At 43.7% G+C, this 24,102-nt stretch overlaps 1 protein-coding gene across 1 annotated transcript in view; it reads left to right on the top strand.

The window, feature by feature from the left end:
- Positions 612-24,102, top strand: part of KLHL6 (kelch like family member 6) — a 60,643-nt gene continuing 37,152 nt past the window's right edge. The window contains 2 exon segments of the mRNA XM_021069900.1: positions 612-1,169; positions 23,712-23,877. Coding sequence (XP_020925559.1) covers positions 877-1,169; positions 23,712-23,877 — 459 coding nt within the window. The 5' untranslated portion in view covers positions 612-876.

Genomic DNA, 24,102 nt, shown 5'->3' with positions numbered 1-24,102 from the left:
TAAATTACACTACCTCCTGTAAACTTCCTAGGATATAACAGGCATTTAATAATAATAATAACCAAACAGTTATTTAATGGAGACCTGCAGAGGCAATGAAAATACTTCGTGATCCATCACTAAATGCCTGACCAATAGATGCCGGGTGAGGTCAGGCTAATTTGAGACTTGCTAGGACAATTTGGTATTGACCTACCCTGATTGGTCTTCCTGGCCACAGAGTCTCTGGAGACCATTTTTCCATTTTTTCTCTGCCCCCAGAGGCATATCTAGAACAATAGACATTTGGGGGTGGGGGAGGGGAACTTTAATATTCGCCATGGCATTGTTTCCCACCCACCCCCAAGACAGAGAGAGAAGACAGGCAGGGATGACAGAAATGAGAATGCCCAAGGGACATGAGTGTTTCAAGGTGCCCAAGGGACTCAGCGGGGGGGCTCATCGTGGGGTCTCCGACTCCTGAGAGGAAGGAGGGGGAGGATTTAGAATGCGCCCTGCTCATCCCATCACCAACACCTTTGGTTGCAGAAGCACCAGGAGTACAAATGCAATAACCAGAACCAGGGGCTTCCTGCTCACGGATATGAGGGGGGAGGCGGACTAAAATAGCCACACAGCACACTTAGCGGACTCCTAGAAGCCACTCCTTTTCTCTGGAGCCCCTTCCTACACACCCTTCTAAGTAATTTCTAAACTTGTGATGATTACAGAAAGAAGAATAGAAGTTACTGGCGTTTGTAGTAACAGGATGAGAAAGTGTGAGACTTCCTGTTATGTGTGTGTGACAGCTGGTGATAAGTGGAGGGCCCTGCACAGGAAATCCGCCCAGCTTCTGCAATGTGACCTGCCTGAAACTTGGGTGCTCCTTCAGTCTGGATGTTGATGGCAGGACAAAGGGGCACCTGGACCATGGGCGACGTGGTAGAGAAGAGTCTGGAAGGGCCCCTGGCACCTTCTACAGATGACCCCCCCCAGAAAAGGGGAGACCTGGTAGAAATCTTAAATGGAGATAAGGTAAAGTTTGACGACACTGGACTTTCCTTAATTCTACAGAATGGCCTGGAGACCCTCCGCGTGGAAAATGCTCTGACAGACGTCATCTTGTGTGTGGACATTCAGGAATTCTCCTGCCACCGCGTGGTGCTTGCCGCGGCCAGCAACTATTTCAGGTCAGCACTCCTAGGACCAGACTCAAACTGGGTGCAAGTCAGAAGGGAAATCTGTACTGACATGAGAATTTAATCTAACTAGTTGGCTGTTGCATTTATGGTTTGTATATTTATTTAGGTTTGTGAGTCTACTCGAGATACAAAAAAGCAAGCTACTAAACCTTAGAGATTAGCATTTCAGTCATATTAAAAGAGAGCTTTCATCTTTTAAAAGTAATGTTTATATATTACGGTGAAACTTCTGGGTATAGGTCCTTGTTCCAGAGGGTGGAAAATTATTGAAATCATGGGGATTTTCCCCCTCATCTGACTAGTGTGTTGGAAACATAATGTTGTCTTTGTTCACCAATAGAGGTAAGAAAAGGATGTGGCCACTCTTTTAAAGTTATCCAATGGCTTGCTGAAAATTGGGGGTTTCTGTTTGTGTACAGGGAGTGGGTGGGGAGGGAAGCAGTTACAAAGTGCTTTACAAGTGAGAGGCCACTAGTTACAAGAAACTCAAGAGATCTGGGCTCCATCCCACTCTGCCCCTTCCCGATCCTGCGACTTTAAGCAAGTCACTTAATGCTCTGAATTTTGTTTTGACATCTGTAAGATGGGGACAATGATGCTTATCTCTCAGGATCATTGTGATAATTAAATAAGAGAGGGGGAAAAGGCTTCACGTAGTGTCTAGCATCTAGTAGATGCTCAAAATGTCTTTGTTGAAATTCTTCACCTCGTTCTGCTTAGTTCAGCTAAGAACCACGTATTGAGCAAATGCTTGGGGTAGGAATGTTGCAGAACCAGGAACCCAGTGAATTTGGCTGGATCCAGTGTTCCCCAGATCAATGTAGACATGGTGGGAACCAGTTCACAAGGGAAATATGGATGCAGGTCTTCAGGGAACTTGAAAAAAAATACCCTTGTAATTCTTATTAGGATACTTCTTAACTCTTGATTCTGGCCGAAGAGATTAAAACCTATTTCCTTATGTAAATATCATGGAAGGTAGTTAATTTTTTTTCACTTTTTTGAGATGCTTAAGGGAAAATCTGTGGAATTCAAAGAGCAGGGTAAGGAAGATGTTGTGGGGCTGACTAGGTGCCACATGTAAATGAGACAAGGGGATATCTGGGTTTGGAGGAAGTAGAGCCTACTGTGTGCCAGACAGTTATCTGATTTTATTTTTGCAACAGCATGGTAAAGGTGGCTGATATGCTCTTTTACAGATGAGGAAGTGGAAACCCAACATTTCATATGTAGTCAATGCTGGAGCAAGGATTGGGCACTCTAGAAACTTTTGTTTTTATTGCAATGCAAACTGCCCCTAATTTGGAGGCTTCGTTCCACAAAAAGTATATAAAAGATAAAGTATAGGCACAGCCATAAATCTGGGTTGATGTGATAAACACATTACTTACCCCACCAATATCGATCATATGTTTTCATACTGGTCACAACCCCTTTCAGAAATGAATCAAAATTAAAAAAAGAAGAAAAAAAAAGGAGTTCCCTAGTGGTACAGTAGGTTAAGGATCTGGCAGAGTTGCTGATATAGCTCAGGTTTGATCCCTGGCCTGGGAACTTCTGAATGCTGGGGGTGTGGGCAACCAACCAACCAACTAAAGAAATGAATCAGAGTCAACCTAGCTCATGTCCTGAGCACTCAGTTTCAGGTATATTCTGTTTAGGGTCACTAGAAAACTGCTGTTATAAAATGCATGCCCAGTTAGCAACTTTACCAGCTTCTCGGCCTGGCTGTGAAACAGGACTGTTGGCTGTGTGCTCTTGAGTATGTCACTGGTTTCTCTAGTCCTGGAGTACTCAGCCTAAACAGAAGGTGCTTGGGCTCAGGTCCTTCCAACTCTGCTGATACAGATACTTAGGGAAAGTGTGTGCCAGCCCCAGAAGCAGTAGTGGGACAACAAGAAGCTAGGGGCAGACACATGGGGCATGTGTCTGCCTATGGATGAATATTCTCTTCCCAAACTGCCTGGTCATGAAGGGAAATTCCTTCCACTCTTTGTTGATTCTTATCTTGGTATTTCCAAGATGACTGTCCTCCTGTAATGAACACCGTCCTGGAGACAGGAATCTTTTTTCCAGTACTCCTATTAAAAATAACTTCTGTTGCTGGGCCCGCACTGGGCCAGGCCCTGCGCCACTTTGTCACACACACTGTCCCACTTAATCCTCACAACAACCCTACGAGGTGGGGAATTGTCTCCCCTTTTCCAGATGAGGAAGCGAAGTCCAGAGTGTGTCCGTTAATACAGTGCCCAAGTGGGATTAGGACCTAGGGCTGACACTAAGTCTGACATTGCCTCTGTCTGTCTTGCTTTGTTTCTAAGATTTTGAAAGAGGCTGGGAGGCAAGTTCCTCTTATGCTCAGACTTCGGAAGGGCAGAGAGTCTGTTCTGTCTGAGAGGCTTCCGACACAGCCCTCTGTGCCCTGGAGGCGGGTTGTAAAATTATGTAGACTTTTTTTCTTTATTCATTGAGAACATAAATATTTTCCGCTAGGTGACTGAACCATAGTTTTTTAAACAATCCTCTATTTGGATTAATGTTTTGCTATTACAAACAATGTTATAATGAATAATCTTATATGTCACTTCATATGAATGCAGGAGTGTTTGGGGGTGCATTTCTAGAAGAGGGTTTGCTGAGACAAAGAGATCTGCAGTCTTAGTGTATATTGTCAGATTCTTCTTAATAGGGGTTCAATGATTTTGGACTCCCCACAGCTTTTCCAACAGAGGAGGGCATCTAACTTTTGGGCTTTTCCTGATCTGATAGATGAGGAACAGTATTTCAAGTTACTTTTAATTTGTCTTCCTCTCATTATTGTTACTTTTATTTTTTTATGGCCACGCCCACAGCATATGGAGGTTCCCAGGCTAGGGGTTGAATCAGAGCTCTAGCTGCTGGCCTACACCACAGCCACAGCAACACCAGATCTTAGCTGTGTCTGCGATCTACATCACAGCTCACTGCAACGCCGGGTCCTTAACCCATCAAGCGAGGCCAGGGATTGAACTCTCATCCTTATGGATATTAGTTGAGTTTGTTACCCCTGAGCCACAATGGGAACCTCTCTTACTTTTGATAAAGTCAAACATCTTTTCATATGTTTAAGGGTCATCTGCAGTTCTTTTTCTGTGAACTATCTCTTCATAGCCTTTCAAATTTTCATGTAATCTTTTAAAATAGAATTTTATTTTTAATCAAAGTATTACATGTAAATAGTTAACAAAGAGTCAAACAGTATCTAAAGGCTTATAATGAAAACCAAAAATTCTTCTTTACCTCCTCTACCCTTCAGTCTTGCTCACCAGAGACCACACTATTTTCTTTTTCTTTCTTTCTTCCTTTCTTTCTGTCTTTTTAGGGCTGCACCTGCAGCATATGGAAGTTTCCAGGCTAGGGGTGTCGCAATGGTGCTATAACCGCCAGCCTATATACCACAGCCACAGCAATGTGGGATGTAAGCCATGGCTGCAACCTACGCCACAGCTCATGGCAAAGCTGGATCCTTAATGCACTGAGCGAGGCCAGGGATCAAACCTACAACCTCATGGATCCTATTCGGGTTCGTTACCACTGAGGCATGACAGGAAGTCCCAGAGCCCATTATTTTCAAATAAACACCTTCTTTATTTTACAATGTTAGACATCATTTATTAATTTCTTGTATGCCTGATAAGGAATTAGCACTTATATCTAACTCCTATATCATATGTTTCCCTTCCTTATAATCTCTCAATATATATAATGCTATCACATTTTTAATACATTTGTATTAAATGTTTATATTATGTCTATGAAAACATTGTTTCCTGTTGAGCCAAACTGTGTGTTATGACTACATTTTCTTTCTTGTATATCTTTTTGTATTTCCCGAACTTAATGATACACTCTTTTTTTCCATCTGCTTAGTTTTGGGGGTACCTTTTGCTCACAGCCTCTCCACAATGAACTTTCACATGGTCCAATGCATCAGAGAACTTACCAGTTCCGTGTCCCCCCAGCATCTTGTTCACTTCCATTATCCTATACATTTTCTGTGAACCTGCTGTCCAGCTATTATCTAGCTGCATATGTAAACACAGTGGCTGTAAATAGGGACTATATGAGTAACTCAAACAATGTAGTTCCCTTTGCGGGAAACTACATTGGAATGGAATGAGGAAGCTCGGAAAACACATAGAGTTGAGGCTGAGAAAAGAGTGAGAATGAATAAAGCTTGGAAAAATCCAGGGAAGCATAGATTTAACATTTATAATGTTTTAAAAATTATATAAGACTACCAGTGTCTTTTATAAGATTGCTAAAAAAGCTACTGTTTGTGTTATGCCTCTGAACAAGTCCCTGAATCAAAGTCATTGGAAGGGCTTGGGCATCCTGCATGCCGAGTCCCACTTCCCAAATGATCTCCATTTAATCCAGTGGTTCTGTCGATTTGCGGGGGAGCAACTCACTGCAGAATACGGCACAACCCTAAATGATGTTGACCTGTGAGGGCAACCACGTTGTGATTCCAAAGGTTGGCAATGGGAGGGGAGTAGTGGTGATGCAGGAAGCAGTGATGTAGGGCCTGATGACTGCCCCTTCTCCATGAATATATAAGCTTCCAGGCTGAGGCTGTCAGCAGCACACTCCTTTGTTGCTGTCAATGCCTGAAATCCTCACCTGGACTTGACCTCTGACTTGTACCTCAGTACCTCAGTCTCTGCATCTGATACCCTGAGGCTATGAAAAGGGGACTTTGACCGTGAGCTACCAAAATCAAGCATGAGGCCAGGAATGAAAGAGTATTGTGGACACAATCTATTAATAATTATTGTATATTAACCCACTGCTGGATGGCAGAAAGGTGGCAAGAGGCTACTCTTTGACCGTGTTTTGATGTTGTAATCCTTTACTTTTCCTCCTTAGGTATGTAAGATATCTAGAAAGGAGCCAGCAAGTGCAGGGATAGAATAAACAAGAATGAGTTACAGCCATCTGGGTCTGGATTTATAATATGGCAAAAGCAGGGAGGACTGCTGCTGCCACAATGGGTACTGCTGGTGAGCTCAAATGAACTGATGATTGTACTTCTAGCAATGGGTTCTGTATTCTACCCTTTTAATATACCTTTTGGCAGAATCAAGACGGTGGTTAATATTTAAGTACTATAGATCTATAATCCCTTATCTGCAATTTCAAAATCCCCCAAAGTGCCGAAAATGAAAAAGTTTTTCAGGCATTCCCGTTATGGCTCAGCAGTAATGAACCCAACTAGTGTCCATGAAGACATGGGTTCGATCCCTGACCTCACTCAGCCGGTTAAGGATCTGGCATTGCCGTGAGTTGTGCAGACGTGGCTTGGATCCTGCATTGCTGTGGTTATGGTGTAGGCCAGCAGCTGCAGCTCCAATTCGACCCCTAGCTTGGAAACTTCCAAATGCCATGGGTGCAGCCCTAGAAAGAAAAAAAAAAAAGAAAAAGAAAAAGAAAAGAGAACAAGTTTTTCATAATTTATATTATGGCCAAATCCAACTAGAATCACAATCATCTGGTAGAGAGACCACTCCTGAGAGGAGGCTACTTAGTGTCTTTATTTATTTCACTTAGGATAACTATTCATATATTCACTGTTGACGTGTTAATGTATTAGATTAATCTAGTACAATATAATATTCAGGATTTGGTAATAGCCCCAAATTCTGAAAGCCAAAGCACATATAGCTCAAGTTTTTGGTGTAAGGGATCACAGGACTTCCTGATAGAGTTAATTTTCATTTTGGTGTTGTTCTACTTTTTTCATCTGAATATTTTAATATACTTGTAGATATAATTTACATATAATTTTTTTTTTTTTTTGGTCATTTCTTGGGCTGCTCCCACGGCATATGGAGGTTCCCAGGCTAGGGGTCGAATCGGAGCTGTAGCTGCCAGCCTACACCAGAGCCACAGCAACGCGGGATCTGAGCCGCATCTGCGACCTACACCACAGCTCACGGCAATGCCGAATCCTTAACCCACTGAGCAAGGGCAGGGATCGAACCTGCAACCTCATGGTTCCTAGTCAGATTCGTTAACCACTGCGCCACAACGGGAACTCCAGTTTACATATAATTAGCACCTTACTTTGCGGCTCTTTTTTCTTTTCTTTTCTTTTCTTTTCTTTTTTTTTTGGCCTTGTTTGCACCATGCAGAAGTTCCCCGAGCCAGGGATGAAATTCAAGCCACAGCAGTGACAATGCTGAGTGCTGAGTCCTTAACCACTAGGCCACCAGGAAACTCCTGCACTGCTTTTTTTTTTTTTTTTTTTTTTGGCTTTTTAGGGCTGCACCCACGACTTGTGGAAGTTCCCAGGCTAGGGGTCAAATAAGAACCATAGCTGCCGGCCTACACCACAGCCACAGCAACAAGGGATCCAAGCCGCATCTGTGACCTTTATCATAGTTCACAGCAATGCTGGATCCTTTAACCCACTGAATGAGGCCAAGGATGGAACCCGCATCCTTATGGATACTAGTCAGCTTCTAACAGCAATGCTGGATCCTTTAACCCACTGAATGAGGCCAGGGATAGAACCCGCATCCTTATGGTTACTAGTCAGATTCTTAACCTGCTGAGCCACAGCAGGAACTCCTGCACTGCTTTTTCTTATTTTCTTTCCCCCATAGTGCTCCACAGTTCTCTTAACTATTTATTTATTTAGCTACCATTTGTAACAGATGCATAATATGAAAATTTTTCATTGTGAATATAGGTTGCTTCCAAAATTTTGTTTTTATAAAGTATGTGGTAATAAACACCCTCGAGGTAAGTACTTTTTGCAGTTTAAAATATAGAAAGGTTAACAGTTTTTGAGCATTTATGCCATGCCAGGAATGTTGTTGGATTCTTTTTCATTTCATTTAATCCTCACAATATTGATAATTAAATTACAGCAAGTAGATATCACTGTCTCCGTTTCACCTTCCAGGGAATTCACTTTGCTAGGAAGAATGGTCTGAAAACCGACCTCTCCACTGGGCAGAAATATGGCTGTTAGGACATTTCCTGTGTAAGATCAACTCCCTCTTCCCTCCGTGAACTAGTGGGGTCTTACATATGCTGAAAATGAGAAGATGTAAAAATTTATTGCCTTTGTGTGCAGGCACACACATGCACAGGCAGGATACAGTAGGAACATTCACCCAATTTGTGTCTGGGGGCTGAGATGACAGATGCTGGTAGGGCCTTAGGGCACTGCTCTGGGTCAAAGCGCTAAAGAAGAAATAAGGAGGCAGGTCAGCATGTGAGGTGAGGGGACAGTATGCTTTGAAGGTATAGGGCCTCCAGAACCTATAGGCCATCACTGGGACTAGAAGCAATAACTGTTGATACCATGGAAAGAACACTATCTTAAAGTTCTCACTGAGTTTTGAGTGCAGATTCTGCCCCTGCTCAACTGTGTAAATGTTGGAGGAATTGTTTGACCTCTGAGGCTCAACACCATTCTCAACAGTGCAGTGAAGCTAATGACTTGTGTCCACCTATTGTGGTGAGTTGTGAAATACACATGATAAAATGGATTCATTTATGACTTTATTTGCCTAAACATTTTATGCATGGTAATATGTCAGATTTCCTAGTTCCAAGGAACAGAAATCAACTGGATTTATATGGGTAGCAGAATCCTTCTGAAGGCTGGAGTACCAAACTCAGAAAACAGACAGAAGCAAGAGAAGTCAGGCAGTGGCCAGAATCACAACCTAAAGCCACCCAGAACCTGCAGAGGGAGGAGTGTCCTGCTACTACAGGACCCTCGAGGCCAGGGCTAGCAGAGCTGTGGCCCCTGGCATTGCTGCCACTGCCGCCTTGGGAAAATGGAGGCTGCTGCTGCCACCTCCAGAACAGGTTCTTCTCTGTCCCTGCCTCTTTGCATCACCAGCAACCAGTTCATAGTCCGGGGTTGGTTTATCTGATGGGCCAAGGCTGGGTTACACAGGGTATTAGCTGTGACAGAAGCTGGGAAAGTGAGCATCGGGCCTTCCCAGCTTCTAGGTAGGGAAGAGGCTTCTGCCACACACTACATCTCATTCAGAGGGAGATTTGCCACACTGAGGGATAGTTTCAGCTGCTGGGCAACCAAAAAATGACAAAGGTCCATTATATACAGCTACTATGTGGTAGGCCTACAGGATTGGGCTTAAAGTTATGAGAGACTACATAAGGATTAGGGAATTCCATGGCTCTTGTCACATATGCATCGGAGATCAGAATCCTAAGACCCTAGAATGCAAGAGGACAATTACTTTCACTTTCATTCTTTTTCTCCCTCCCAATTGTGGGTAGCCCTGGGAATACCTGTGAGCATATATGACTGGAAGGCATCATCCATCATGTATGGGCCATAATCAGGTTGGAAGTGTGAACTCCAAGAAGGCCTTGGTATCACCATAATGCCTGGCATTCAGCAGACACCCTGTAAATGTTTGACCTGAATAAAATATTGATATTCCTCCTTCAGGTTCTGCCACTGATTAAGTGGCATCCTGGTCAGAGCAGGAAGTCCTCAAAGGGTTGGACGGCTATTGCATAACTTTAGAAAAGGGAAGGATGATAAAGTGTGGTCACCATAGGAGCAATTGTAAGGAGCATTTACAAAATCCAAACTGCTTCAGAAGGGTGTGGATTTGATAGGTCACTCATGTGACCATCTGGACACAGGTGTGCTATGCCTACATAGTGACTCCCACAGACCTTTCTTAGGATTGGAAGATGCTAGACAGGGGTTACTACCCTAAGGCAGAAGTGCAATCAGGTCCTTTGAATTTTTGATAAAATGTCATTGATGTCATCTCTACCCTGATGTCTAGGGCATGTGGATCTTCTTTCAGTCAAGAATAGAAAAAATACTCTCCTCTAGTTTTGAATAATAGTCCATGCAGTATTCAGCTTAAACACAACTGAAAAATCCTTTCATCATTTACATCTCAAGTTCTGAGCTTTATCCCTGCATCAGTACATGGGTATGTAACTGTCCCTCTATGAAAATGCCTTTACAGAACTAGATTCTAGTATAGTAAACATCAAACAATCTCTTAAGATGGCCAGATGTAGAACATTTGTGGTTTTGGTAAAACCGCCTTGGAGCTCACCATCCATTCCATTGCTCAATGTTCCTATATTAGTCAGCATTCTTTTGGTTGCAAGGGATTAGGAACTCAAAGTCAAACCAGTTTAGGCAAAAGAGGAAGGTATTTAGCCACATAACCAAGGCATAGAAAGGGCCGGGATGTAGCAGAGCCCAGGAGGAAGAGGAACAAAGGCCCTGAATGCAGGCAGGGAGATTTCTTCTCACCCTCACTCAGCTTCTCTCTCAGGTGGGGATTGCTCAAGTGCACTTCTGCCTCACGATGGGGAATTTGCCAGCTGGCAGTGTTGAGACTCACTTTCCCCAGCTTTTGTTCCAGAAAGAAACTGTAGGGCTGACTTCAGTTTGAAAGGCCCCAGGAAAGACTGGCCCAGGTTCATTCAATTATGCAATCCTAGAGCAATTTCTGTCAGCTTAGCTCATGAGAACACTGCTGGAGGGGTGTGTATGTGTGTGTGTGTGTGTGTGTGTGTCTGAGAGAGAGAGAGAGAGAGAGAGAGAGAGAGAGAGAGAGAGGTAAATAGGTGACAGCTTCCACTTGAACCACATGATCTGAGTAGGACCTGAGTAAGGAGAAGAGCATTTTCCAGAAGCGGGGGGAAATACCAGAAAAAAGGAAAAATAAATTTCCATTAAAGGATAACACATCCTATTGTTTTTAAAAAATCAGCCAACTTGTTATACTTCTGTATTTGCTTTGGCTCTCAGGAAGCTCAGTGCATCAGCTTTCCTTAGCCTTCAGAGACATTCTCCTCTGACTTATTTTTTATCTTCTTATTTTTTGTTGTTACTATTTGTATTTTATAGCATTTTTGTTGCTTTAGCATAAGCCATCTCAAGTTCTTTTGGAGAAGCCATTTCTTTTTCCTTTTTGGATGTCATATGATCATGTTATATAAACACTTTAGAAAGCAACAGTGTTGCTATACAGTAAAAACCAGAAAGATGTTCATAAGCTTTAATGTTTATACTACCTGGGGGGATTTAATTATGAGAAAGTAATTCGATACTAATAAAATAAATATCTATAAACACAAAGTTGCTCAATACAATGTTATCTATAATATACATATATATTTCCAAAATATAATAAATTCAAAGCTAAGTGTCCAATAGTAGAAACTAGCAAATTAAGATAGATAATGTGAAATATTACATAATCATTTAAAATAGCAATTGTTAACATGATATAAAAATTGGAAATTTCAATGTTGAAAGACAAAATGTCACATGAAAAAGCATAACATAAAAGTTTGGTTGTAAATATTATAAAACACACAGGCCTATGAAAAGAACTACAGAAACCATTATACAGAAAATACATATCACTGAATGGGAAAATGTGATCATGAATTGTTTTTAAATGTTTATGTTATTGTTAACCTTTATTTAAAATCACGGGGATTTATGTTTCAAAGGTTTATAAGTGTTATCTAAATATAAGGAGGAAATAGTCAACTTTAAAAAATACAACCTTCAATTACTGAACTTGATATTTATCGTTTTCCTTTTTCTTTCTTTCTTTTTTGCTTTTTAGGGCTGCACCTGCAGCATATAGGGGTTCCCAAGCTAGGAGTCAAATTGGAGCTACAGTTGCTGACCCACACCACAGCCACAGCAATGCAGGATCCAAGCCACATCCACAACCTACACCACAGCTCACAGCAATGCTTGATCCTTAACCCACTGAGTGAGGCTAGGGATTGAATCCGCAACCTCATGGTTCCTAGTCGGATTCATTTCCACTGTGCCATGACGGGAACTCCCCTTTCTCTTTGTTTTGAAGAATTGACTGAATATTATGGTACAGAAAATTCTCATTACATGGCATGTGTGGAGATGCCATTTCTGTATAAAGATAAATCTCCCTTGCTATGAAATAATATCATTTAGCTAACCTATGTGTCTTCTTCTAGTGTAAGAATTCTTTTACTACATGTAACTTTCGTGGAAAGCTTCAAGGCCACAATAATTGCAGGAGTGCTGATACTGTTATGACTTTAAAACACAATCAAACCAAAAGTTGCATCTTACCTTTTTTTGAGGAGATAGTGAAGGATCTACAAAAATTATCCACCAGCAGCTTTGCATATAATGACTCAGGTCCAGGGCCAAGTAAGAACAGACTGGTATTCAAGAGATCATGTGTCATGTAGAGTAAGGCTTGTAGGGGGCTGGGTATCAAGGGAATTTTGGTGTTGGGGGAATTAAGGGAGGGGCAGATGCCTCTTGAGTAATTCCAGGAAGGTGAGGTTGGTGGACACAGCACACAAAAGACACTGGACAAAGAGAATGAAGATTGGGAAATTTAGGAAAGTTCTCAGATGACTGGCAGTATCCTTAAAGCTCAGGATAGCAGGCTGGGTTGGCAGACAATGTCTGTCTCCTTTACAGATGGCCCTGGAGAAAGAAGGGGAGACAATTCTTAGTAACTGCTGTGAAAACCTGCACTCCTCCCAAACATTCTGTTTACCACCAGTGATCTGTGCGTTTTTAAATTGAGGAGAATAGGATTATATAACCACTCTTAAAGTCCAAATATCTGGGGGGGGGGGGCACAAAGTTTTAAGCTTTCATTACTGTGGTGTTGAGTGGGCTTAGTGAAATTCCATCCATCTTTCCATTCATATGTTCATTCAATTGACACAAATTTATCAAGTGCCTATTCTATGCCAGGCACCAAATGTACAAAGATGGATGAGTTATAGTGCCCACTTGATTTCAAAATCCCAATAAATTAGAAGAGAGAGACAGGTAAGGCAATGTTGCAGTACAGGGCAATTAGGGCTGGGATGGAGCTCTGCTTATGGAAGGGGTGTAAAATCGTTACTGACCCTTTCCAGCCTTGCCCCAAAAAGGGTCCTCCTGCTGGGTGTTGCTTACACCGAAGCAAAGGAAAGCTTTACTCTGATTTAAGAATGAAGAATCAAAAGTTCCCGTTCTAGAGTCCATGCTCTGGGGTCAGGCGGTCAGACTATGGGTGGAGTGCTTTGCGGGGTTCTTCTCCGCAGGGACAGCGTGGAGTTCTCACGAAGCTGGTGCAGTTGCTCTATTCACGTGCCTGTTCACGGCGCATGCGTAGCGTCTCAGCGCGCTGCTTCCGCGATGAATTGCCGCGTCTTGCAGAGCAATTCTGCCCAAGGTCTGGAGCTGAGGTGTGGAGTGAAGTGCTTCAGGCACAAGGCCTCTTCACACAGCCCCCCTACAGGCAAGGGAGACTAAACTGAGTACAAAAGAAGAGGTTAGACCTAATCACCTAAATTCCGTCTTATTTTTAACCAGCACCTCAGTGGGATTTGCTGGTGACAGAATCAGGCTGGAGAAAAAGCAGTCAGAGCAGGCTTCCTGGAAGAGTTAGCTGAGCAGAATTTTTTAAATTGCTATTATTTTTTCTTTTTATGGCCACATGTTCAGCATATGGAAGTTCCTGGTGTATGGGTCAAATCTGGGCTGAAGTTGCCCATCTACTCCACAGCCACATAACACCAGATCCCAGCCGAGTCTGCAGACTATGCTGCAGCCGAATCCTTAACCCAGTGAATGAGACCAGGAATGGAACCCACATCTTCAGGGACACTCTGTCAGGTTCTTAACCTGTTGAGTTACAACAGAAACTCCCTCAGCAAAATTTTAAAAGGTGAAGTTTTAAAGGCATTGGCCCAAAGGGACCAAGTGAAGGCAAGAAAGGGAGTGACATTCCAGAGCCAAAGAAAACACTACTGGGAAAGTAGCAGTAGTAGCAGTATGGGGACCACAGGTAGAAGATTAAGATTGGAGTGAAGGACATGCATGGGCCAGTAAGACTGAGAGATGGGCAGGGTAGCCTGAAAGGCTTTGTTGGGTTAGGATGGAGAGTTTGAAAATGTATCTTATAGGCAGTGGGAAGCCAGGGAAGAGTTTTTATTTTTATTTTTTTTAATTTTTATTTTTGTCTTTTTGCCTTTTCTAGGGCTGCTCCTGCGGCATATGGAGGCTCCCAGGCTAGGGGTCTAATCGGAGCGGTAGCCACCAGCCTACACCACAGCTACAGCAACACCAGATCCAAGCATCTGCGACCTACACCACAGCTCACGGCAACGCTGGATCCTTAACCCACTGAGCAAGGCCAGGGATCAAACCCGCAACCTCATGGTTCCTAGTCAGATTTGTTAACCACTGCGCCACGACAGGAACTCCAGGGAAGAGTTTTTAATCAGGAAAGTAATATGAGATCACTGTTAAAATAACCCTTTGGGCTGTGGTGAGGAAGCCCCATAATCTAGGGAGCCCCTCAGGTGGTTGCAGAAATTACAAATAGAGGAGATGAGATTGGAATTAAGGCTGAGGCAGTGGGGATGGGGAGACAGTCTAAAGTGACATTCTGAGCCCTCTCTGAGGGCCCTCAGCCTGACGACAGAGAGCCCCAAGGAGGGGGGCGGGGCTGGCTGGTGAGAAGGGGAGGAAGAATGCAGAACTGGAGGACTGGAAGACACACATACTTCTCTAAGCTTCAAGACTAGAGAGAGAAGGCAGTGTAACTTTATCAATATTCCACCCACCCATGCTGCCCTTGGTAGAGCAGAGCCCAGAAACAGAACAAGAAATTTCAAAGTGACTCAAATTCTGAATTCGTATTTTTTTGAACACCTTGAGGGACACCCACACCATAGCTATTAAAAATCTGTTCTTCCCTCTTACCTAGGTCTCTGATCACTGCTGGATTTAAGGATAACTTTATGAGTTTTTAAAAGTTCTGTCTGGGAGGACCAATTTAAAATAGGTGCCCCTTTCCCTGGAGACTGTTACTACAAGCGTCAGGGCTCAGGATGTGGTGAGTGCAGCTGGATGTTAGCCCTGACTCTTGCCCCATCCAGGTAGCCCTGAGGGCAACCCACCCTCTGGTAACTTTTCCTTCATCTCCTGATTCGAAAGTCCTGTCCATCACCAGATGAAAGATCCCCTGTCTTCCTCCCTTTTCCTCTGGATTCTGTATCATAAAAGCCCCAGGAGCAGGCCTGGCAACCCAGATTCCTCTGTGGCAGCTGTTGGTGGAGAGTCTGGAACACACACCTGATCATCTTTGCCGTACACAACAGGGATAACTTTTAGGACTAGGAAAGCCTGGACATTTGAATACCTTGGGGGTGAGAATTGGGACCCGTTTGCATGTTTCCAAGTGGTCACAGCCAGGGAGTGCTCAGAAAAATCTCTAAGCTGATGCTGATCCTTGACTTCTGGATAATGACATAGAGACCATAAGGAAACCAGTATGGGGTCCTTGGGGTCTGCGATGGGAAACATTTGGGAAAAGAGGATGATGAGGAACCTCCAGGGCAACAGCTTAGTCAGGATGTGGCAGGGGAGAAATGCTGACTCTGCTCCCAGCCCAAGGGAAGTGAGAATTAGAGCAGACCTCCCACCAAAGAGGGTTGGGAGGGAAGTGGTGTTTTGTTAGGAGAAGCTGGGTTTCACCTTCACATAAGGAGGTGGGAGCTGTGCAAAAACAAATTAGGGTAAAGTACAACCACCAGGTTTTGTAATGTAAAATCTCAGGAAGTCATACGATAAACACCATGGGCCTGGGGTTCCAATATGGAGAATCACTGGATCATGTATTTCTTCACACACATATTCTTTGCTCCGGGTCAGTCAGTCTCGGAGGTCATTGTTATTTATTCTCATGGTTGTTAGAGGAGAAACGAGGTTTTGGAGACTATGGATAGACTAGGCAAATCCACTTGTCCTATAGGAACCACTGAGCTACATGTGTAGCTTCTTTTTCATCCATCCAGCCAGCCAACAAATACAAAGTGTCTACTATGGACCTGTAAATAAGGATTGAGAGAGAAATAAAATGCAACCCTTGCCTTTCAGATCCTTATGAACGAAATAGAGGAAAAAAAACACATTAAAAATAAGTCCTATAGAGTGTACATAGAGAATCCGGTCTGGAGTTCAAGGGTGTTAATGTAAACAGAGGCACGCATTGGAAAGTGTTAGCTGCATCATGGGATGGGGAAGGGGTGCACAGATCAGACTGTAAAGGGCCTTGTACAGCAGTGTTGAGAGTACTTTAATATTTTTTTTTTCCTGGGCACTCTATACAATCTTCTTTAGTAATTTGGTCCCATTTGTTATTCAGGATTTTTCTTGTCCGATTGTGTCAATCAAGACTCTGGGTTGCAAACAGCAGATACTCAGTTCAAACTGGTTAAACATATATATATTTTTAAACTTACTTGCTTTGCATAATTTTAAAGTCCTCAGATACTGGTTTCAGGGTTAGTTGGATTATTGTGCTCAAATCATACATCAGGGCTCAGATTTACTTGCTGTCTCTTGTCTCTGCTGTTCTTTGTGTTGGTTTCTCTTGGGAGGGCAGGGGTTCTTCATACATGGAAACAAAAGGTCTCTAGCAGCTCTGAACTTTTATTTCTCTCAGCTCCGCAACCCCATGTGGGAAGAGAGCTCTTTCCCAGCAGTTTTGGAGAAAATTCTGGAATTGGTTTCCATTGGACTGGCTTCTTCCAGTGCCCATCTGTGACCCAATCATTGTGGCTTAGGAACAGTAATAGACCATGCTCACCTTGACTTAAGAGGTGGGACTAGTCCGTCTAAACACCCAGACTGGTATTGGAGGAGGGATAGTTCCCCAGAGGAAAATCTGGGTACTCCTACTAAAATGATTAGGGATGATGTTGGGCAGGCAAAATGAGAATCTCCCATTATATCTTTATGCTTGAATCACTGCTGAATCCTGGCCACAAGCATTTGCTGTGATTGATGTCTGCCTGACCTTTCAGGACAGAACAAACCCTTCTTTCTATCACAAATTTGGATGGGCTGAGGCCATCCATGGACAGGTGGACACCTCAGCAATGATCCAGTAGGGCTGAGAGGGACTCTGATTTTGTAGAAACATGGCTGGCATTTCTGCCCTCCCCCCCTTTTTTGAGATCTAGAAAATACTTTAATACTCTTCTTCTTCAAATGATCGAGAGAGTCAAGAGAAATAGCAAATCCTGTATTTACAAAACTGGTAAAAATTATACCGTATAATTAGTGAATATATAACAACTGCATAGATCTTCATTTCCAACTTTTTCCATCACGATTCTCCATCAAGGTAAAAAGATTCTTTTGTACCAATCCCAGAAGGATTTAGAGGTGGCAGCATACCTGCCAAAGATGCAGTATGCTGAGGAGTGCTGAACTTGGGCTAGGAGCTTGGTAGGGGCAGATCTTTGGAGATATGGTGATGTTTAGAGTCAAGTAGGGGCAGGTCTGTGGTTTCAGTCCTGTCAGTTTGGAGCAAATACTCAGCAGCTGGGAATTCAGGGAGCTGACTCCAGGCCCTGGAGAGGGATGGTAAAGTGCTCATAGCATGTCTCTGGAGTAGAAAGAGAGATGGTCATGAACCACCAAATCCTTCTCTGAAGCTACCCCTCCAGTATATGAGATTTACATGTGCACAGCAGATAAGAATAGGGAATTGCACATTGTTTACTAACAGGGCTTTGGCACCACATCCTGTTTCAGAGCTCCTAGCTCTAATGAAATGTGTTACTTGAATATACACTGCAGGGGCCCTGCCTAAACAGCTAAGCTAGAGAAAGACTTAAGAGGCCAGGACAAGGCCTGCTCCCATCTGAACTCCCACCAGGTTGGGAAGCAGAGGGGGAGAACTCCCTCATTTGGGGGCAACCATGGGCCTCATGGAATTCTAGGAAGGCTGGATCTCAGAAGATGAAAAGGAGAATCTACACGGAGGGGAGACTTTCAAGGGCATGTCTGTCCCAGAACCACAGCCAATTTATTTCCTTGACCTGGACCTTTGTCCAGTCTTCCCCTTCCCAAGGTGAGCCAAGGGGAGCTGTGTTGGAAAGTGAAGTGAGCTCTCTCTAGGGCACTTGTTCTTAAACTTAGGTTTGTAAAACAATTATGAGTGGCGCCAGGGGAGCCTAATAAAATTCATATTCCCAGCCCCACTGGCAGAGATTTTGATGCAGTAGGTCTGGGGGTGGGTGGGGTTCAGAATTATGCACTCTTAACAAACACCCCAGGAATTCTGATGTAAGCTATCCATGGAATATATTTTGAGACCTACTGTCCTCGAGGCTGGAGTGTCTGCAGGCCAGGGATGTGGGCAGGACTCATGTGTTGGGACAGGGTCTACAAGGTAGGGCTTAGGGAACAGCTTGAGGTCAGAAACCGGGCTGAGCCAACTGTCTCTATACTTCTTTTGGTTAGGAAATTGCAAGAGGAAGGTTTGTTGCTTTCAGCTTAGAGGCACCGGGATGATGTCATCCCACACTAGGACACCTTTGCATCTGCTTATTCCCTGCTTTCTTTGCAGTGGGAACCCCTTTGACTGGCCACATTGCGTTTATATCCAGTAATCCTTTCTTAACAATATAATGTCCATTGAGCAGCACATGATTATTAATTTTAAAATATTTTTGGCTAACTACATACATATTAACACATATTCTTAAGTAGAATTTAACTCAGTTTGCAACAAATGTTAGAGCCCTTCCAACCCAGAATATCTCACTGATGCAGAGGAGTTAGTTCCTGGTATAAACAGGGTGGTAAAGGGATTAGGGGATGAACAGAGCAGGGGGCAGCATGGGTGGAGCTGAGCTAAGAATGAGAAAGTGGGAGTGGTGGATGTGGATATTGGTTCATAGGACTGTGATTGGGGTTAGAGGTTCAGGAGACGGGAACTTCAGAGGCAGGTATAGAGGCCTGGGGAGAGAGTGAGCCATAGCAAAGTTGGGGTTGTTGAAGATTTCTGAGTGGTTGATATTTAGAAACTGTAGGAGCATCAAGAACTGGTTGTAGCTGTGAGTGGAGAGCTCTGGTATGGGTGTGCCCTCTTTAAGCTCCAGACCCTGGACTTGGTGTGATGAGAGTTCTCTAAGGGCAGGCTCTTCGGCCTCATCCTTCAGAGAGTGTTTGATAATACTTGCGGGTGCAGATTCCTGTCAAAAGCAAATATACAGGGGCTAGTAGCAGAAGTTCTCTCATTCATTCATTTGTTCTCTCCCCAAATATTTACTGAGTCCCTACTAAGTTCCAAGCACAGTTCTAGCCCTGGGTATATGGCATTGAGCACGATACAGTCCCTGCCCTCACTCAGCTCACCTTCTAGTGGGAAGATGACAGTTAAACTTGTTAACCACAGATGTGTAACGTAATTTCAGGTTGTGGCAGGGTTTTGAAGAAAAAGAAAGGTGGCGAAGATGTTAAGGAGTGACTGTTTTAGACTGAATGTCAGGGAGGGTCACTCTGAGGAGGTGATGTCTGAGGAGAGGCTGGAATGAAATGAGGAGTGAGGCTGGCAGAGCTTGGAAGGAAGTGAGGCCCAGGCAGAGTGGTGGGACCATGGTCTGACTTCACTCCAGGAGACTCTCTGGCCTGTGGGGCTGTTTTCATGGCTGTTGCGGGAGATGAGCTCACTGACTCGAGCTCTGCTTCGGGATTGGCACTGAGTCACTGCTGAAGCATCGGGCAACTGACTCCCTACTCCGTTTCTAACTATAAAATGGGGATCTTCATAGCTACCTCTGTTTTACAAGAATCTCATGAGAATTGGTCACTGTCTGTCTAGGAAGTATTTTTATTACACAAAAAATTATTTATCTCCTGTATAAGTTAAGGGGTAAATCATGAGCAACTAATCCAGCTGTGTTCTCAGGGAGCAAAACGTGGTCTGGTTCACTCAGTGCTGACACAGATGACCTTGAGCACCTGCTGATTTTCTTAATTTTAGTGTGAGCTCCAGACTAAGACCCCAGAGTCCTAGGTTCTGATCCCCATTCTATTGCCAGCAACCTGTGGGGCCTTGGGCAATTCCCTTAACTTTAACCTCAGTCTATCACCTACAAAATGGGTATAGTAATCAAAAGAGATAATGTCGTTTGCCCTACAAATGCTACAAACAAAAATGTGAGAAATTACTGTTATTCAAGTGGAAACTGAGGCATGACCCACTTTGCCCAGGTTAAGGACATTTCATGGGGCCCAACTTTGCCAAAATGTTTCCATGGATCTCCTGGAGAGCAACAGGAGGTTTGGGGTTTGACTTATGAGAAATATGTAGTTTTCTCCTTAGTTTCACCTCATCTGAGTTCAGCATGGTGGCTGTGGCCCAGGATAGTTTATTTAAGGGGCAGAAAATCAGTGAAAAAGTCTGAGAGGAAAGCAGAGAAATGCTGAGATTTTGGGACCCAAACTAGGCAAAAAAAAAAAAAAAAAAAGAAAGAAAGAAAGAAAGAAAAGCCCTAGACAAGGGATGATGTTCTTTAGAGTCTTCCTTCCTCTCTCTCTCTCTCTGCACATTTATTGAGCTCCTACTGTGTGCCAGCACCATGCAAATGTCTCTAGACCAGTTTGTGTACAGCCTCACCCTTAACTCTAGGCTGGCTGGGTAGACAGCCATTCAGGGGCCTGACCGGACCATGCCTAATGTTGGCTGGTCAAGAGTTGTGAACCACTTGCAGTCAGCCCACCTGCTCCAACCGTCTCCCACAGCCTGCCAAGATTCCTCTGACCTGGTGAGATGCCTTCCCTTAGTGAGTGCTGGATATTGTGCCAATCACTTTGCATGCATTATCTTATTCTTCCCAACAGCTCACAGGGGGTAGGGACTATTATTATACCATTTAACAGAGGAGGAAACTGAGTTTTGCTCACTTGTGCAAAGTCATGCTGTGAGTTAGCATCAGAGCCTAGACATCACAGACTCTTTCACCTTCCAACAGTTAGCACTGTGGCTCTTCTTCCCACCCTCTCCTAGGCTCCTGGAGTCACTCTCCCTGTGCATGTGCACACACCCCCCCCACACACAGCAAAAGTCAGAAGAGCCTGAGAATGTACCTACTCCCAGGATTGCCTGTAACTAAGACTGTCAGAGCCCAGCTTCTTTGCCTTTTGTTGAGACAACTCTGGAATGTATTCCCCAGTGGTCCCCTGCAGGATTAGCCAAAGTGACTGTCTGTAGGACTTTTGTCTTGCCTGCTCCTCCCCTTCCTAATCCTACTCCTCCAACGCATCACCTTCCCTACCTCAGCCTGCTCTCCCCACACCCCTAACATACCATTAACTACTGAGGGTTAGTTTCTTTTTTTTTTGTCTTTTTAGGGTTGCACCTGCGGCATATGGAGGTTCCCAGGCTAGAGGTCGAATCGGAGCTGCAGCTGCCAGCCTACACCACAGCCACCGCAAGGTGGCATATGAGCCATGTCTGCGAACTATACCAGAGCTCACGGCAACACCAGATCCTTAACCCACTGAGCGAGGGCAGGGATCGAACCTGCGTCCTCATGGATGCTAGTCAGATTCGTTTCCGCTAAGCCATGGTGGAAACTCCTGAGGGTTAGTTTCTTGGGGTTTCAGACACCAAGTCAGGTATCCACTGAGCTGGGGCAGGATGTTATTCTGCTACAGACTCCAAGAGAGGATTCAGATGCTACGTGTAGCAGTGACAGCCTGATCAAGAATCTAGATGATCCCAGAGATCCCAGTAATCATGTCATATGTGACACACAAAATACATAGGTTCAAAAGAGCTCCTTAAAGTGAAAGGCATTGAATTGACAATTTATATATGTATCTCATTTAATATTAAAACATCTCTCCACTAGACTTTTACAGTTTTCATTAGAATGTCTGGGATGGTACAGACTCAACAAAATTCACCCCTTACTAATTTTAAAATCACATTTTATAACACAACATTGTAAACCAACTGTACTTTGATTTTTTTTAAATCACATTTTAGATGAAGGGGCATTTCTAAATTTCACCTTGGTAGGACTCCAGTGACATGTTGCCTCAGTTACATGAAGCTTCGTTTGACTCCATCATCACTGCTCACCCACTTCTGCTAAATGCCCTGTTTCCCATATGTTCATATATGTGACATTCATGTGGGTGACATTCACATACCCTCTGAGATGACTGCAGAGCTGGGTGAACCAACAGCAGAATTTAGGACTGATGTCCTAGAGCTGCACTGCCTAAGACAGTGGCCACTACATTTATGTGGCTATTGAGCATTTGACTTATGGCTGGTCTGGATTGAGATGTGCTTTAAGTGGAAAAAATACATGAGGGATTTTGAAGACTTAGTATGAAAAAAAGAATGTAAATTATCTCATTAATAACCAAAAAATATTTACTACATGTTGAAATGATATTTCTGTATATTAACAATTACTTTTATCTCATATTTTTTACTTTAAAAAATTGCGGTTACTAGAAAAATTTTAATTACATATATAGCTTGCATTATATTTCTGTTGGGCAGTTCTGCTCTAGAGACTCAGATAATGAGAGGTTTAGAGAGTGAGGTTGTCTAACTCTTCCCAGGAAGGCAGGCTGAGCTGAGAAGTTGTATGGTTGCTGTGATAGCAGGGTTCTCTATGGAATCAGGAGGCAGCAAGGTGAATGCTTCACAATCTCACATTACAAGGTATGTGGATCTGCAAATGTCTCTGTGCCCCTCTAACCAAGAGAGGTAATGGCTGAAGAAACTGGCTTGTAAATCGGTCATCTGCTCCGATTAAATGACTGCTCCTCTGGTTCCAGGTTGGACTTTGTTAACTTTGCAGAATTCACATTTGCTCTCTGTATCATAGTGTCATATTTTTTAAGGGGAGGGGGAGGAGGCCATATGAGAGAGGAGAGAAGAGGAGGAAGAAGTATAGGAGGATTATTATTAATTAAAACAATGACAGGAAGAAGGACAGAGGGAGACCTGAGGGAAAAGATTTCATTGGCTAAAACAAAAGTTTCAAAAAAAAAAGTCAGCCTGTCAAGTGATTTATTCCTCTCTTTCTCTCTTTTCTCAGTGTTTTTCTCTTTTTGATGTTTGTTCCTGGGAAACCACAAGCAAATAACTTTGTTTTACAAATGAGGAAATAGGGGGAAGAAACTGATATCTAGAGATAAATAGGAGGTGTGGCAAAGGGAGGGGGAGCAGGATTTAGGGGTATTATTCCCTCTGTTTTGGGGCAGAAGTCCCAGTTCTAGAAAGTACATTCTGTCACCAGGGCTCCGTCCTGGTAAATACTGCCTCAATTACTATAGTTTCTGGGAAGAGGTTTTGGCATTGTCATAAGCCTCCAGAAGAATCCCACACTTTGAACCAATATGAAGTAGTTCTAGATCCCACCAGGTGTGCCAGTAGGGCTCCTAGTGTGCCTTCAGATCTGGGACTGTTTTGGAGACTACAGTTGGTCCCAGCAGAGAGGGAAACATCAGCTCAGTAAGCACTCATGGAACGTCTTATGTGTGCTAGCTGCTGAGGGGCAGAGAACCATTGCCCCAGGTCCTGACCGTGGGTACCTCACTGTTCCATGGAGGCAGACAGTTCTGAAGGGGGTCTGTGTAGACCTGGAACTAATGGCTGGACTCAGATTCGCACATCTCCCTTCCAGGGCCATGTTCTGCAATGATTTAAAGGAGAAGTACGAGAAGAGGATCATTATCAAAGGGGTCGATGCAGAGACCATGCACACCCTTCTGGACTACACGTACACCAGCAAGGCGCTGATCACCAAGCAGAACGTCCAACGGGTTCTGGAAGCTGCTAACCTTTTCCAGGTGCGTGAACAGATAGACCCAGTGCTCTCCACCGGAGGAGAAAAAAGCAGCAGTTCTTTGGAGATCTGCCTGGCCTTGCTCCTAGGTCTGTACCTGGGACATGCACATGCACTTAGCTGGGCCTGTGATTACTTGAAATTTTCTGAAAGGTGGTGAGCTGAGGCACTGTGTCCTTTATGAGATGAAGCCAGGGGAGCTCAATGCCTAGAACCTATGCTTGGGTCC

Source organism: Sus scrofa, chromosome 13 (assembly GCF_000003025.6).
Source record: "Sus scrofa isolate TJ Tabasco breed Duroc chromosome 13, Sscrofa11.1, whole genome shotgun sequence".
Lineage (NCBI taxonomy): Eukaryota > Metazoa > Chordata > Mammalia > Artiodactyla > Suidae > Sus > Sus scrofa.
This window is presented reverse-complemented; position numbering and strand designations above follow the sequence as displayed.